Raw genomic sequence first — 14,279 nt, forward strand, 5'->3', positions numbered from 1 at the left:
GGATTAATCATGAATGATATAAGGTTATTCTTATTAGATTTCTGTCTAATAAAGCAAAAACTAAATAGGGATAGTTCACCAAAAAAAAAAAAACTTGTAAAAAATTTTTTTTTTACTTTTTAGAATTATTCTATTGGAGCATTTACATTTTACCATTTTAACTTATTTAATCAGAATGCAAATTATTTTGGTTAAAAGTATTAAAGTAGTCGGTAATGCAGATGCTGATGTGTGTTTGCGCGTCTGTGTGCGTGCCCTTGTTTATATTACATTGTGGGGACCAAATGTCCCCATAAGGATAGTAAAACCTGAGATCACCTACATTGTGGGAACCAGCCAGCGGTCCCCACTTTTCAAAAGGCTTATAAATCATACAGGATGAGTTTAAGAATGTTTCCTGTGATGGGTAGGTTTAGGGGCAGTGTAGGGGGATAGAATATATGATTTGTACGGTATAAAAACCATTACGCCTATAGACAGTCCCCACAAAGACAGTGAGTGAACCAGACGTGTGTGTGTGTGTGTGTGTGTGTGTGTGTGTGTGTGTGTGTGTGTGTGTGTGTGTGTGTGTGTGTGTGTGTGTGTGTGTGTGTGTGTGTGTAGTCCCACCCCCAAACACAGAGATAAAGCACTAGCCTCTTAAACCATTGTGGGTTTGAGTCTATCTTGGATGAGTTTCAGAAGAGACTATACATAGACTGTGCGTTCTGTTGTGCCTGTTGGTGTTGCATTTTAGTTTATAGTTGATAGAAATATATCTATACAGAAATATATACATAGGTATATCATTATATCTATCAAATACTTCATTTGCTGTATTTTTGTTGAGCCACTAAAAATAAATGTATCTAAAACATAATCTCTGTTAAAACAACTTAATGTCAGATCACAATCTCTCCCTGTCCTATGTTAAATATTTGACTTGAACTGATCCTGCATCAGTATGGCCTATACAGATGGTTTGCCAACATGAGAAGTTGTTAGTTTTGATGGCGATGGTGGGGAATGAGGTGTCTAAATGCCAGAACATTTGAAACCAGGCATGGGTATGGGGTTATGGGAAATTATGGGAGTTGCCCAGTGGGTCGTCTTTCAAAAACACCCTTTGGCTGCTCTAGCAACCGACCAAACAGACATACACAGATTCCAACAAGGTGAAATGCCATGTAAAAGGGGGTAAAGGCCAACATGACAAGGGATACTTGGACAGAGTTTGAATGATGTAAAATATGCAAGGGTCCCTTTATAAAACATTGACTTATAGCTGGACTGAAGGGCTACATTTAATTAGACCTTCACATTTACAATCAGAACAAAACCAAATACATTTACATTAAAAAAAAAAAACTTAAAAAAAAACCTTAAAAAAACTATATATTTTGTAATGCAAAAAAATATTGTTTAAATAAATACTCAAAAAATATACTGTCCCTCATAGGGTGCATAAGAATAATACTGCACTGACAATATCTGAACAGTTGGTGGCACCACAGCTCAGAATAATCATCACATCCTCGTAAAAAATGACGTGTTTTGTTGTTACTGTCTCAATTGGTTGTAGATCACAGTGACGTATAAATGAATATGACATTGGTTTGCTTTAATTTGGTTGATGTGATAGATTTCCGAAACAATATGAAATATTATTTATTCCATTTATTGTTTTTATTCATTCATTTTTAATGGTCTCTTGCTAGTATTATTTCACCTCTTAACCCTTTATCTTTTATTTTGTTTATGTGTATGAATGTTTATCCTTACTTCTTCATTTGTGGTTTCCTACATAGGGGGACATACCTAACTAGGCTACCGATTTGTCGGTTGTAAGCCTTGGACTGTGTGTATGGACACCTTATTTTTACAAAAATTACAGAAACATTGCAGTGTGATACAAAGACAGCCAACGTGCACTAAAATGATTGCTATTTGAAACCAAGGAACGTTTCATGTAAAACAATCCATATCTGGAATAAATAATAAAGATGTGAGTAACAATAACATTTGTCATGCATTTGCCTGTTAAGTAAAATCATTAATGATATCCATGATATCCAGCTTCCTCAGTGATGTTATTTTCCTTTTCGCCTCAGTTTCCTCTTGGGAGGAGGAAAACTAACCAACAGAAAATACTGCCAAATAACAGACAGCCACCCATCCTACCCGCTCTTCCTTTCACAGATAAACCAGCAGTTATAGATGTCTATTGGCCCCCTCCCTGCTTCCTTTAGCATGCAAGACTCTTCACGAATCCCATGGTCTCCATATGACGTAATTGCGGGTCCCCTCCACATCGATGGAGAAAGATCGTGATTCCCGCTCCAGATCCGCACCAGAAATTCTGTACATTCGTTACTGCCTCTATATGTTTATTCCTGCCTAAAACGAAAGCCTACAGTTAATTTGCCTTACCTGACGCGTCCTCCACTTATGATACAAGCGTTTAGCACAAGCCTGCGGCACCTACAGACAAAATGTGGATTTAAATTCTTGACGGAGGGCGATAAAACAACGCGTGCTGACTTCAATCCCGTGGATAGTTGATACAATGCATCCACGAGTATGGAGAGCCCTGTTTTTGATATCCGTATTCTGTCAGCTTGGAATGGCAGGGAAATACGGTAGGTAATGTCGGCTGAGGAGGAGAACATATCACGAAAATAATTCCAGTTTCATTGTGCTTAGCCATTGTGCATTGGTGTGGTTTTTAAGGCCTATGAAGATGTGGCCACATTTACTGTAGTCCAACAAATGCTTCTACCGTAGGCAGTTTATGTGGGGTTACGTTTAAGATGGTTTATGTGCCGTTCTTTTAAAATTACTTTTAAGAATATGTGCACATATTGTGTTTGTCGTCAAGGCGTTGTGAACACTAGCCTACTCCTGAAGATGCATGAAGTGTGGTAGGCTTAAACTGAACTGTTTTCAGCTTTATCACGCAACTGGTGGGAATGGACAGTATGGAGACAAGAGCAGTGTTTCAGGACCATGGAGAGGGTCAATGTTGACATTTGTTTATATATCCACTTTATGTTTCAGCATAGCTTATGTAGGCTATACATCGTCCAATTTATAGCACTCCCATCTAGCCAAGCATTATTTGGTTAGCAAAAATACTTTTTACTCTCCATCCCTGCGATGACCAATAGAAACAACTCTTCTCTGTATCCTTGGCGACACGTCGACGGTAATGGACGAGTGACCCATTTGCAAATATTTCCTCAATATATACCGTCATCTACCAAATCTTATACACATATTCTTAAGTATAATCTCATTGCTTTCTTAATATACGTTGTTTTTCTTAAGGTTATTAAGATTGGTATTCATTTATTCACGCGTTACTGTTGTGTTTATACTATTGACATGTATAAATAGTAGAGCCTAACAGCATAATTATTACTAGCTACCCTTTGCACAGGCTGGTTGAGGCTTTAGTTCTTACCAGTCATAAGGGTAGGCTATAAATTGAGATTTATACATAAATCATTGTCAGTATCAATTGAGGATTGCTGAATAAATAAGCTTTCCATTAATTTATGGTTTGTTATAGGACAACATTTGGCTGAAATATAACTATTTAAAAAACTGGAATCTGAGGGTGCAAAAAAATCTAAATATTGAGAAAATTGCCTTTAAATTTCTCCAAATGAAGTCCTTAGCAATGCATATAACTACTTATGATACATTTTGATATATTTACAGTTTACAAAATATATTCATGGAACATGATCTTTACTTAATATCTTATGATTTTTGGCACAAAATAAAAATATAATTTTGACCCATATAATGTATTGTTGCCATAAATAACAATGTATTGTTGCTATTGCCATAACTATACCCGTGCGATTTATGACTGTTTTTGTTGTCCAGGGTCACATTTATATTTGATTTTTTTCCATTAATCCCCCTTTTCTATTTACATTTGAACATAGACATTTCAGAATTGATTTATAAATTGAAATGATCTCTGCGGTCTTTTCAAGCAGTAGTTTTGCCTCTAACATTTTCTTCATTGTCTGAGGGCTGGTGTTGATGTTGAAACAGGCTCTTTGCTGTTCATTATTGCACAGGTGCCCACACCTCGTTTCTTGAGTCTCTGATATTTTTTGTGTTGCCAAGTCCAGTCAATATGTAATTTAGTTTTGTTTAAGACTTAAAAAGAGGCTTATTATAAACCAGGGGAATATAATTGTATATTAAAAAAATGGCAAGTGTTGCCTTTGTAAAGATTATAGGAAAATCCTTTTAGAATTAGGATTAGATTTAAGGGTTTTGCGTCTTAAGCCTTATACTAATGTATACAGACAACGGATTGGAGTATTTTGTGCATGTATAATTATTATCATCTTAACACAAATAATATTGATTATTCCAGTTTGAGTATAGATTTGCATTGTCTGAGACTAAAATCTGTCAATGGTTGGTGTTGTTCATTATGTTTTATACTGGAATTCAGAGCACTTTGTAATCATTAATCCACACTCTAAAAATGCAGTGTTATTTTAACCCACATTTGGGTCAGATATGTACAAAGCAGCCATTTTAACCCAACAGTTGGGTCTGTCCATATTTGACCCACAACTGGGTTAAAGCGGTGGTTGCATGCAATTTCACTTTTTTGACTTTAGTTAGTGTTTAATGTTGCTGCTTGAGTTACAGCGCTGAAAGTTCAATGCAAACGTAGATATTGTCTAAAACATTGTCTAATTGTCTAAAACGGCCGGTTTGGACTACAACAAGCTTCTTTTCCGGGTTAGTGACATCATAAACCCTTGCTATTAACATAAACACTGCCCCCGCGAACATGCAACAAAGTGGGCGAGGTCACGTCGCAGTCATTACGGAAGAGAGAGCTGTTGCAGTAGGCTAGAATGTTGCAGACATGCCATCGAAACAAGGTTATTTTCACCCCAAGTGCACGACTTCTGTATTCAGCCTTCCTTGGGACGCTGGACTTCGGGAGCAATGGTTACAATTTGTGTTTAATTCAGTTCCTGCTGATTAAAATGCAAATTTAGCTATCTGTGCTGCACATTTCATTGAAGACAGCTTTAAGAATCTTCATGAGTTCAACACTAGATTTGCTCAAAGGCTCATACTAAAAGATGAAGCAGTTCCCACTTTAAAGGCAGAAGCTGCTGTTTATGGGCCTAAACCTGTAAGTACATGTCTTTTAAATGTGTAGTTTCTGTGTGTGTTTTGGTCCAACACGGGCTATGCTAGGCAGTTAACTAAATTGTTTCATACTTCTCAAACAAACGGCTACAAACACCAACGAACATATGTGTAATCACACCCCCACACACATTGTTTATTTATTTATGTATTTTTGACGATCTGTTATTAATGTATTCGGATACAGTAAAACTTTAACCAGAATATGAAAAGATAACTAACATCAGTGACAGTGACACTACAAAAGTATTTAATATACGAAAATGCTTATCATTCACTAACGTCTATTAAAAGCCTTGCGCTCAGAGGTTCTGCTTGACCTTCATCGCTGCTATCTGGGTCTGATTCAGGCTCAAATTAGTATGGTAATATTGACGCAATTATTTACTCCACAGATGTGTCTTTTGCCCGTAATGGTAAGGGGCGTGGCATTTACAGACAACCTGTGCTTGGCACTTTAGCCAATAAAAATACATGAAACTACATCTGGCCATCTGAGCAATCTCAGACCATTGTGTTTGTCGGAGGGATGGGCTTAATAGAAGCAGGAAGCAAATGAGCCGTTCAAAGGACAGTGGAGACAGCGGTGTGGAATAAAGGTCAAATATAAGAAAAATACGGCATGTATTAAGACATGTGTATTAATATTAAGTGTATTAGTATTAAGTATAGTAGTAAGTATTAAGACATGTCATACTGCGCCCGATGAACACAACCAAGCCTAGAAAAACACCCCGGAACCACCCCTTTAAAACAACCCAGCATTTTTTAGAGAGCAGTTTGAGTAAAACACAGCCATGTGATTTCACTGATGTGATATGTAATCATTGGAAAGTGGAAATGAGAGGTTGACATCACTTTTTTTCCCTAAGAGCTTTATCATCTGTCTGAGTCCATTTGCTCTACTGGAAAATAGGCTTAAATATTAAGCAAACTTACACAATCTAATTGTCATTGAGGTAAACTGAAGTGTGTTGTTTCAAAAATAGCTCTTTGATGAAATTGTGTTGAGTGACCTTCACTCTTCATCAGTATTATGAGAGTGTGTTTAGGCTACCTCTTTAAAAACACATGTTGGTATATACTTCCATTCAGAATGATTAAAAAAAGCCCCTTGCTTTTTAAATGATCTTCATTTGTTTTTAGGCTGCTTTACTTTATTCTCCCACAGCTTTATCAGTCTGACTTTTTTATCTTTGTTTGTCCTGCTTGGTTCCCCTGACAGCAGTGCTGTTAGCCAGGCTGCCGATTCCCACACACACACACACACACACACACACACACACACACACACACACACACACACACACACACACACACACACACACACACACACACACACACACACACACACACACACACACACACACACACACACACACACACACACACACACACACAACCATAGTCAAACATAGTTAGGTCACTGGCAGTTATGTTTCCTTTTTATTTGATCAGCTGTGTTCAGCACATGCCCAGAGCTTCCCTCCTCTTTCTATCTGCCCACACAGTTCTGCATCTTATAGGGGAAACAAGCTACAGCAATCATAATGTATCATGGATGAATGATTCTTGTCATTGATTTATCTTGATTCAATATTGTTATATATGCTTTCGGACTGTGTTTTTAAGCTCTAAATCTTGTGCCAGAGTCAGGTTTGTTTATAGTCCCATGCTGAGATGAATGTGTTGGTGAAGGAAAGGTCACTTGAATACAGTCTTTTCTATATCACCACTGACAAAAAATGCTTAGAAGTTTCCAATAGATGTCAAATTTAGGGCTTGATTTACTAAAAAAGGAAAACAAATATGTGAAACTGCAATTATTTCAAAAGGCGCTGATGGGAGTAGAAATATCAACGCAAATAGGGTCGCAAACAAGCAGCTGATGATAATCAGGTGCGGGTCATCTAAATGAAAAAATAACATGGCTTGGCACACCGTGTGCCACAACAAGTGAAAAAAATATCATGCGCCGCTCTCTGTTCTCTTCGGCGCCTCCTCCTAGCAGCAGCTACGCAACTGTCAAGTGCAAAATGGGTTAATGCTGCCTTCACATGCTATCGTAATTAACCTAAATACATTTTTCTGATCAAAAATTGGACATGAATGCCCTCTCAAGTCATATTTACTAGGGAAGTTTGGGGATTATTTTGATGCCCAAGTTCCTGTGATGGACAGTCTACAAACTTAAAACATGGAGGAGGGTAGAATGATTTAGTTAGATATTAGTTTATTTATTACTTAAATAATATTACTTAGTTTATTAATTTATTTATTACTTAAAGCCCCTTTAAGACAAGTAATTTCACTTGGCAGCCATCTTTGAAACGCCTTTCGGCATGCAAGTGCAGCTCCTATCTCTTTTAATAGGGACACATCTATTTCACCAAAACAGTTCACCAAGCTTACGATTAAATTTCATCTTTGAAATCATTTGAAGTCTCATAAATTTTGTTTCTAAATGCCCGAATCATGACAAAAAAACTGCATTTTTCAGCCTGGACAAAGCTAATGCGCATATACAATCGAAAATGAGCGTGTCAGAACACTGACTGTTTCTATAGCAACCGGAGCTTCTAGACAGCTACAGTGACAATGACTTTACTTTCTAACAATCATTGGTTCTTTCATTTAGAAGGCGGGGCTTATTTGCCATATTGAGTGTTACACTTTGTCCCATTCATAAGTAATCGGAGTGTACTGTCAGCATCATATACTGTATAAAGTCTTTGGTTTTTCTACAACCGCTACATTGTCTTGTTAAAGGAACTGTATGTAAGAAATGTATTTCAATTAACCATAAAATGGCCCTGGTATGTCACTAAGAACTCACATTAAGAAATCATGTTAATTTCAAATATCACTGACAACAGTAGTCTGGTCAGGATATTGTCATTTAAAAGTTGTTGTTGTAGCCCTCAACTGATGTTGACATGTTGTGTTTTGGCCTGAAGCCCCACCTTCCCCCATCTACCAATCACAAAGTCAGTTGTGTTTCGGCATCCGGGTTGCCAGATCTGCTCTAGTTACCACAGCTACCGCTACAAACGTTCCTGCTGATCCTGCAACCTTGGCAACCTCGAGTCAGGGGGAGGGGGAGAGGGGATACACCGCTCTACAGTCATGAAAAAGGTGATTGCAGTACCAGTTTTGGCCACAATCTTACATACATTTCCTTTAAAGTAGTGCATATTTACGAGTAAGCATTTGAAATGTATTGTACACAGTGAAAATAGCCTGTATTTTACCAAAATTCCAGAATTGTCAGCACGTTGACTATAGATAGTGCGGGGAATGCTATGGTTGTCAATGAATGGGACGCTAAATATCATTTTGGCTTTAATACGTTTTTCCCAATTAATAGGCAAGAATAAACCTGGTGTCTTCCATGGTTCCTGTTCTCTCCAAAAACAAAGCACATGCATGTGACAAACTCATAATCACGACTTCGGAAGTGGGAAGTTAGAAATTTCACACACACACACACACACACAATTTTTAAAATACATTTTAGAATGATGCTTCATGCGTAAGTGTTTACGTTGAAAACCAATGGAAAAGGAATGGAAAAACGCCTTCTATGTGAACTATAAATGCATGAGGTCAGCTGCAAAAAACACCTTTTGATCGCAATTTTTTCACTTAGTAAATCAGTAGTTTTAACGCCAAGAGGGTTTGCGCTGGCGCAGTAAATCTGGCTCTAAATGTTTTGTTCTATTTTCAGTTGCTTTTTTATATTTCATATCTTTCCATCTGTCTTTTTGTCTCTCTTGCATACAGGCTGTTTGTTTGAGAAGAGGCTGTGCTCTAGGGAACAGTTCTGCTCTGATGGTGAGTATCACACTACGGGGGGCAATATTTTATGTCGTTCATAGATTCAGTAATCCTGTAAAGTTCAGAAACAAGGACGTGGTGCTATCTTCTGCGTCCTGTCTCTATTTCTTGCTGCTGATGATCTAATCGCGAGTTCTGGATCATTGCTTGACACCACAGCTCTGCTACATCCTGCTACGACACAACAAGAGACGCATACACACAAATACATAATTTACACTGCAGGAAATTTCACTCATTTCATGTTAGTCAACAGTAACAAAGATTGTATTGGTGTGTATTGGAGGTGCATGTTTATGTTATTTGCGTCAGAGTTGCCTTTAGATGTCCACATGGATATGCAATAGGATCCAACTGTCTTTAACCACTATAGAAAACCTTGTATTTTGCATTATTTCCTAATTTAATAACATTTTTGGTTACACTTTATTTTACAGTACGTGTACTTACAGTGTACTTACCTAAGAAACTACTGGACAATATAAGGTAACTACATGGGGTTAAGGTTAGGTTTAGTAATAGGTTCAGGGTTAGTACCTTATTACCCAGTTCTTGTAAATGCTAATAACAAGTATACTAATAACAAGTACATAGTATATACATGCTTACATTTTTCATTACAAATGATATAATTAGTATAACAATTTAAATGAAAGGTTTAATTAAGGAATTAGTTGAATTTCAGAAGTAGTACCATTTCAAAAGGTAAACATTTGTACCTTATTTACCTCTAAAAAATGCATATTAGTAAGCTTAATGTACATATGAGTACCTTTTCTCCCTTTTGCATTAATGACAGCAGGACTTGAGCAGCACAAACTCCACAAGTTAAACTTGTAAACGAGTGTAAAACTTGATGTCCTCCAGCATGATTTGAGAACGATCCAAAAGAGCATCTTGTGCTCCATGGAAACAAGAACATCTGGCCATCTGTACAAAGTTCATTAATCGTCGGAAGTGTGCGAATTTGATTAGTGCCCTGGAAATAGTGTGGAATCATAAATATTTTCCTCATCCTTTTACATATATTCGTTTGAAATGTAGCAAAATCCTAAACCTTTCTGTTAATTTGCAGGATTAAATATTAAAATTAATCACATGGCCTCAGCCTTTTGAACCCCACTGTAACATTTAGATGACATTAGATGAATTTATCAATGCTGTTTATTGTAGTTTTCCTTACTGCAGTCTGAATGAACAATCAATGAAGAACCTTTACTGTCCTTGAAAGCTTTCCATTACTCAAAAGGTCTTTACATTGGAAAAAGAAATATTGTTTTTCTGTTTTAATCACTTGAAAATTCCAACTGATATCGTTCACATATCCCATTATTTTATCCCATCACATTTACCTGCATCCGTATTAGCACAGCCATAAACCTCTAGTATTCTGTCACCTGCTCTTCGCTCTCTCCGTCAAGTCCCTCCCACCCCTGCTCCATGTCCCCTTGGTAACGGTGACATCATCAAGCCCATGGAAGCTGGGTTTACGCCCCCACAATCACTGATGACTCACTACTCGGTGCTTACGCACACCATCACGTCTCATACGCACATATATACCCACACGGATACCTGCCAATTGAAAAGAGGTTACACAAATACGAGGAGCTTTTTGAAATGCGTTTCAAAGACCTGTGTTCGCAATGACGGTTATCTGCGTCTCGGATAGCAGTGCACGGTCAAGGCTTCCATGTTCCAAACCTTATAAAATGATGAAACAGAGGTGTATAAATAAACCATGTTCTTTAATGAAAAGCTGTTTGCTTTTTGCTCTTTGCTGTTTAAAGGTTTGACACCTTCAAACACACACACATTGACAGTACTGGGTAGATTCAGTCAGTTACTGATTCCAAATTACATGACAAAAATTGTAGTTGGTAATGTAATCTAGATTACTCATTTTAGGTAATGTAATTGGACTACTTTTTGATTTGACCTAACTCGTTTATCACATTTATTTGAATAGGATAATCTTGTACCATATTTATATAAAAATACATAGAAAACAAATGACATTCTTTGTTATCAACAACATGAATAATAAATATTAATATTAATAATATATTATGAAAACAAATAAATACTACACATTTACTAAAAAAAATTACAACAAAATTTGTTTACCTGCATGTCATGTGACCAGAGAACCGTGAACTTTATTTTATTATTTATTAATATTATTGACTTAATGTTATTATTGACCTAACTTATTAACCTTAAAGGGTTAGTTCACCAATTTTTTTATTTATGTCATTAATGACACCCATAAGACCTCCGTTCATCTTCAGAACACAGTTTAAGATATTTTATATTTAGTCTGAGAGCGTATACATGCAAGTGTATGCACACTATACTGTCCATGTCCAGAAAGATAATAAAAACATCATCAAAGTAGTCTCTTGAAGCATCGAAGGTACATTTTGGTCTAAAAATCACAAAAACTACAACTTTATTCAGCATTGTCTTCTCTTCCCGTTTAGTTTTCAATATGGAGTCAGCGGACTGATTCATGATTTAGATCGCGTGTCAAACTGCCAAACTGCTGAAATCATGTGACATGGGTGATCCGTATCATGAATCAATACGCTGATTCATGACCGTTTGGACAGTATAGTGTGCATACACTTCCATACGCTCTCGGACTAAATATAAAATATCTTAAACTGTGTTCAGAAGATGAACGGTCTTACGGGTGTGGAACGACATTAGGGTGTCATTAATGACATAAATTTAATTTTTGAGTGAACTAACCCTTTAAGAGGTTCAGCTGACAATTTTTTTTTTTGAAGAATCATTGCATTGCATGTAAATATGAAATGATGTGAATTTGTACATTTTAATGTTTTTGAAAGACAAAAGCCTTCCAAAGACAGTAATGCATGGTTAAATGATTGAGTGGTGATTCAAATAATAATGAATGTGTTTGTCAGGAGCTGATTAGATATGCAGCGTTGCAAATGCAATGTTGAAAAAACAAAACAAAACACTTGTTAAAAGCTAAATGATTTCTGTAAATGCAGTGATCAAATGCTGCGTGGGTGTCGGTTTTCAGTGGCTGGTCTGTGTGTGCAGTTCCACAAACCTTCTGAACGTATATATGCAGTGTGTAATAAAAAGAGCAGTCTGATCACAAGTATTTTAAAATGTAATCTAATCTAATCACTAGTACTTCATTTTTGGATATGATTACGTAATCCAGATTGCATGTAATCAGTTACCCAGCTCTGCATATCGAAAGGCGTATTAACCTGAATATGTACAGAGACATGCTAATGAATGAGAGGACAAAAGAGGGATTCACCTTTTATATAAGACACTCTGGATCCACTTTATATTAAGTGTCTTTAACAGTTAAATTCATAACTTGATACAATGCACTTATTGTGTATGTTTTTACCCACATTTAATTACATGTGTAATTAATTTCTGTAATTACATCTATAACTACACAGTTGTCCCTTTATATAACCTGGCTCTAACCTTACCCGTATCCCACTTCAATAGCAGCAAAAGCATGAACACAAGTACATTTTAAAAAATACAAAAAAATGTATGCAAGTACATAGTTGTACACACATACCAAACATAAAGTGGGACTAATACTCTTTATTGTTGAATTTCTGTGGAAAAATGGGTTTAAACATAGACCTTGGGTATACACTTGCAAAATAAAAAGGATGATTCCAAAACCCTTCACTTCATCCCTTATTTTGCCCTTTTACCAAAGGCATTTGGTCAAAAATAGATTTTTTTATGTATGTAGCCTCAATATTTATGAATGTATGTGGGTCTGTTTAACCGATGTACTACATAATCAGCAATAGTGTAAAATAAAAATGCAGCAACCTTTAAAAAACATAAATATGCATTCATTATGAAAGGCAAAAAATATTTGGTATCGCTTTATAATAAGGTCCCATTAGTTATTGCATTAACTAACAATCCTCAATACATTTGTTACAGTATTTATAAAGCTTTGTTAATGTTAGTTACATCAGCTAATCTCAGTTCATAGTTTATATTGCTAAATGTCTGCTAAATGCATAAATGTAAAAATGTAAATGTATATTAGTTCAGGTCCATAAAATAATATTAACAGATACAACTTTTGATTTTAATTATGCATCAGTAAATGTTGAAATTAACAAGAACTAACATGATTTATAAATACGTTAGAAGTGTATGTTAGGTAATGTAGCTAGTTACCTACATTAGTAATTACTAATGATAAACCTATTGTAAAGTGTTACCAATAGTTTTGTGTTGTGTATGGTATTCTTTCACCGAAGCGGCGGTGTGACATTATTCTCCTGGGTCATTTCTATTGCAATGTAATAATGTACTGTGTGTTTCCATGCCCCAGGGCAACTGATCTATCGCCCCCATAGTGCTCTCACATCTCCGTCTGTGCTAGAAATAGCCATGAGTCATATTCATGGACAGACCTACTCAGAGATATAGAAAATGGCCGGGTTCATGTTTAGAGCTCATCTGCGTTAAGGGATCAAGGTCTTTTTTTAAACCACACAACTGGAGGTTTAGTCAGGGATGAGTCAGTGGTGTATGTGTGGGATGTGAGCGTATGAGAGTGTGTGTGGAGTGGGTTGAATATGTTATGGGTGTTTGTTAGTCAAGAAACTGGCTCATTTTTCACTTATGGGTTATTTTGTCTACGACATTTTAATGTGCCTCTTAGTCACACTGTTTTTTTTTGTATGAGTGTTTAAGATGACGTTTCATTTTCATTTTATGTTACGATGTTCTTTGTACTAACATGAATATCTTTTCAACATAATTTAGTTAAGAAGGCTCTATTTTTTGCCTTATTTGATCACAATATTATGGAAATATTATTTATTTTTTCTCTTTAGTGTTCTACATTTGAATAATTTGTTTTTGTTTGTATCACAGACAAGATCTTTGGACAGTGTCGGAGCTCCAGACATGACCAGGTTCAGTACCAGGTCTCTGTTCCTGTTCTTCAGAGACTGCAGGAAGTGCTCAAAGAGTTGATGCTTCAGGGTAAACACACACACACACACACACACACACACACACACACACACACACACACACACACACACACACACACACACACACACACACACACACACACACACACACACACACACACACACTATGCGGTCTATGCGGTTTACAAGACATCGGAGTACAACATTTAAGGTGCATTTCAGGTTCAAGTTGTCATTTCCATTTATTTCTCTTGATGTTTTTCAAGTTGCATGTGGCATAAACCTTGT

The 14,279-nt window shown here is 36.4% G+C and overlaps 1 protein-coding gene across 1 annotated transcript in view; it reads left to right on the top strand.

The window, feature by feature from the left end:
• The first annotated feature begins 2,237 nt into the window (after nucleotides 1–2,237).
• Nucleotides 2,238–14,279, top strand: part of ptprna (protein tyrosine phosphatase receptor type Na) — a 38,036-nt gene continuing 25,994 nt past the window's right edge. The window contains exons 1-3 of the mRNA XM_067443482.1: nucleotides 2,238–2,618; nucleotides 8,962–9,012; nucleotides 13,930–14,040. Coding sequence (XP_067299583.1) covers nucleotides 2,546–2,618; nucleotides 8,962–9,012; nucleotides 13,930–14,040 — 235 coding nt within the window. The 5' untranslated portion in view covers nucleotides 2,238–2,545. The remainder of the gene's footprint in view (nucleotides 2,619–8,961; nucleotides 9,013–13,929; nucleotides 14,041–14,279) is intronic.

This window comes from Pseudorasbora parva, chromosome 5 (assembly GCF_024679245.1).
Source record: "Pseudorasbora parva isolate DD20220531a chromosome 5, ASM2467924v1, whole genome shotgun sequence".
Classification (NCBI taxonomy): Eukaryota; Metazoa; Chordata; class Actinopteri; order Cypriniformes; family Gobionidae; genus Pseudorasbora; species Pseudorasbora parva.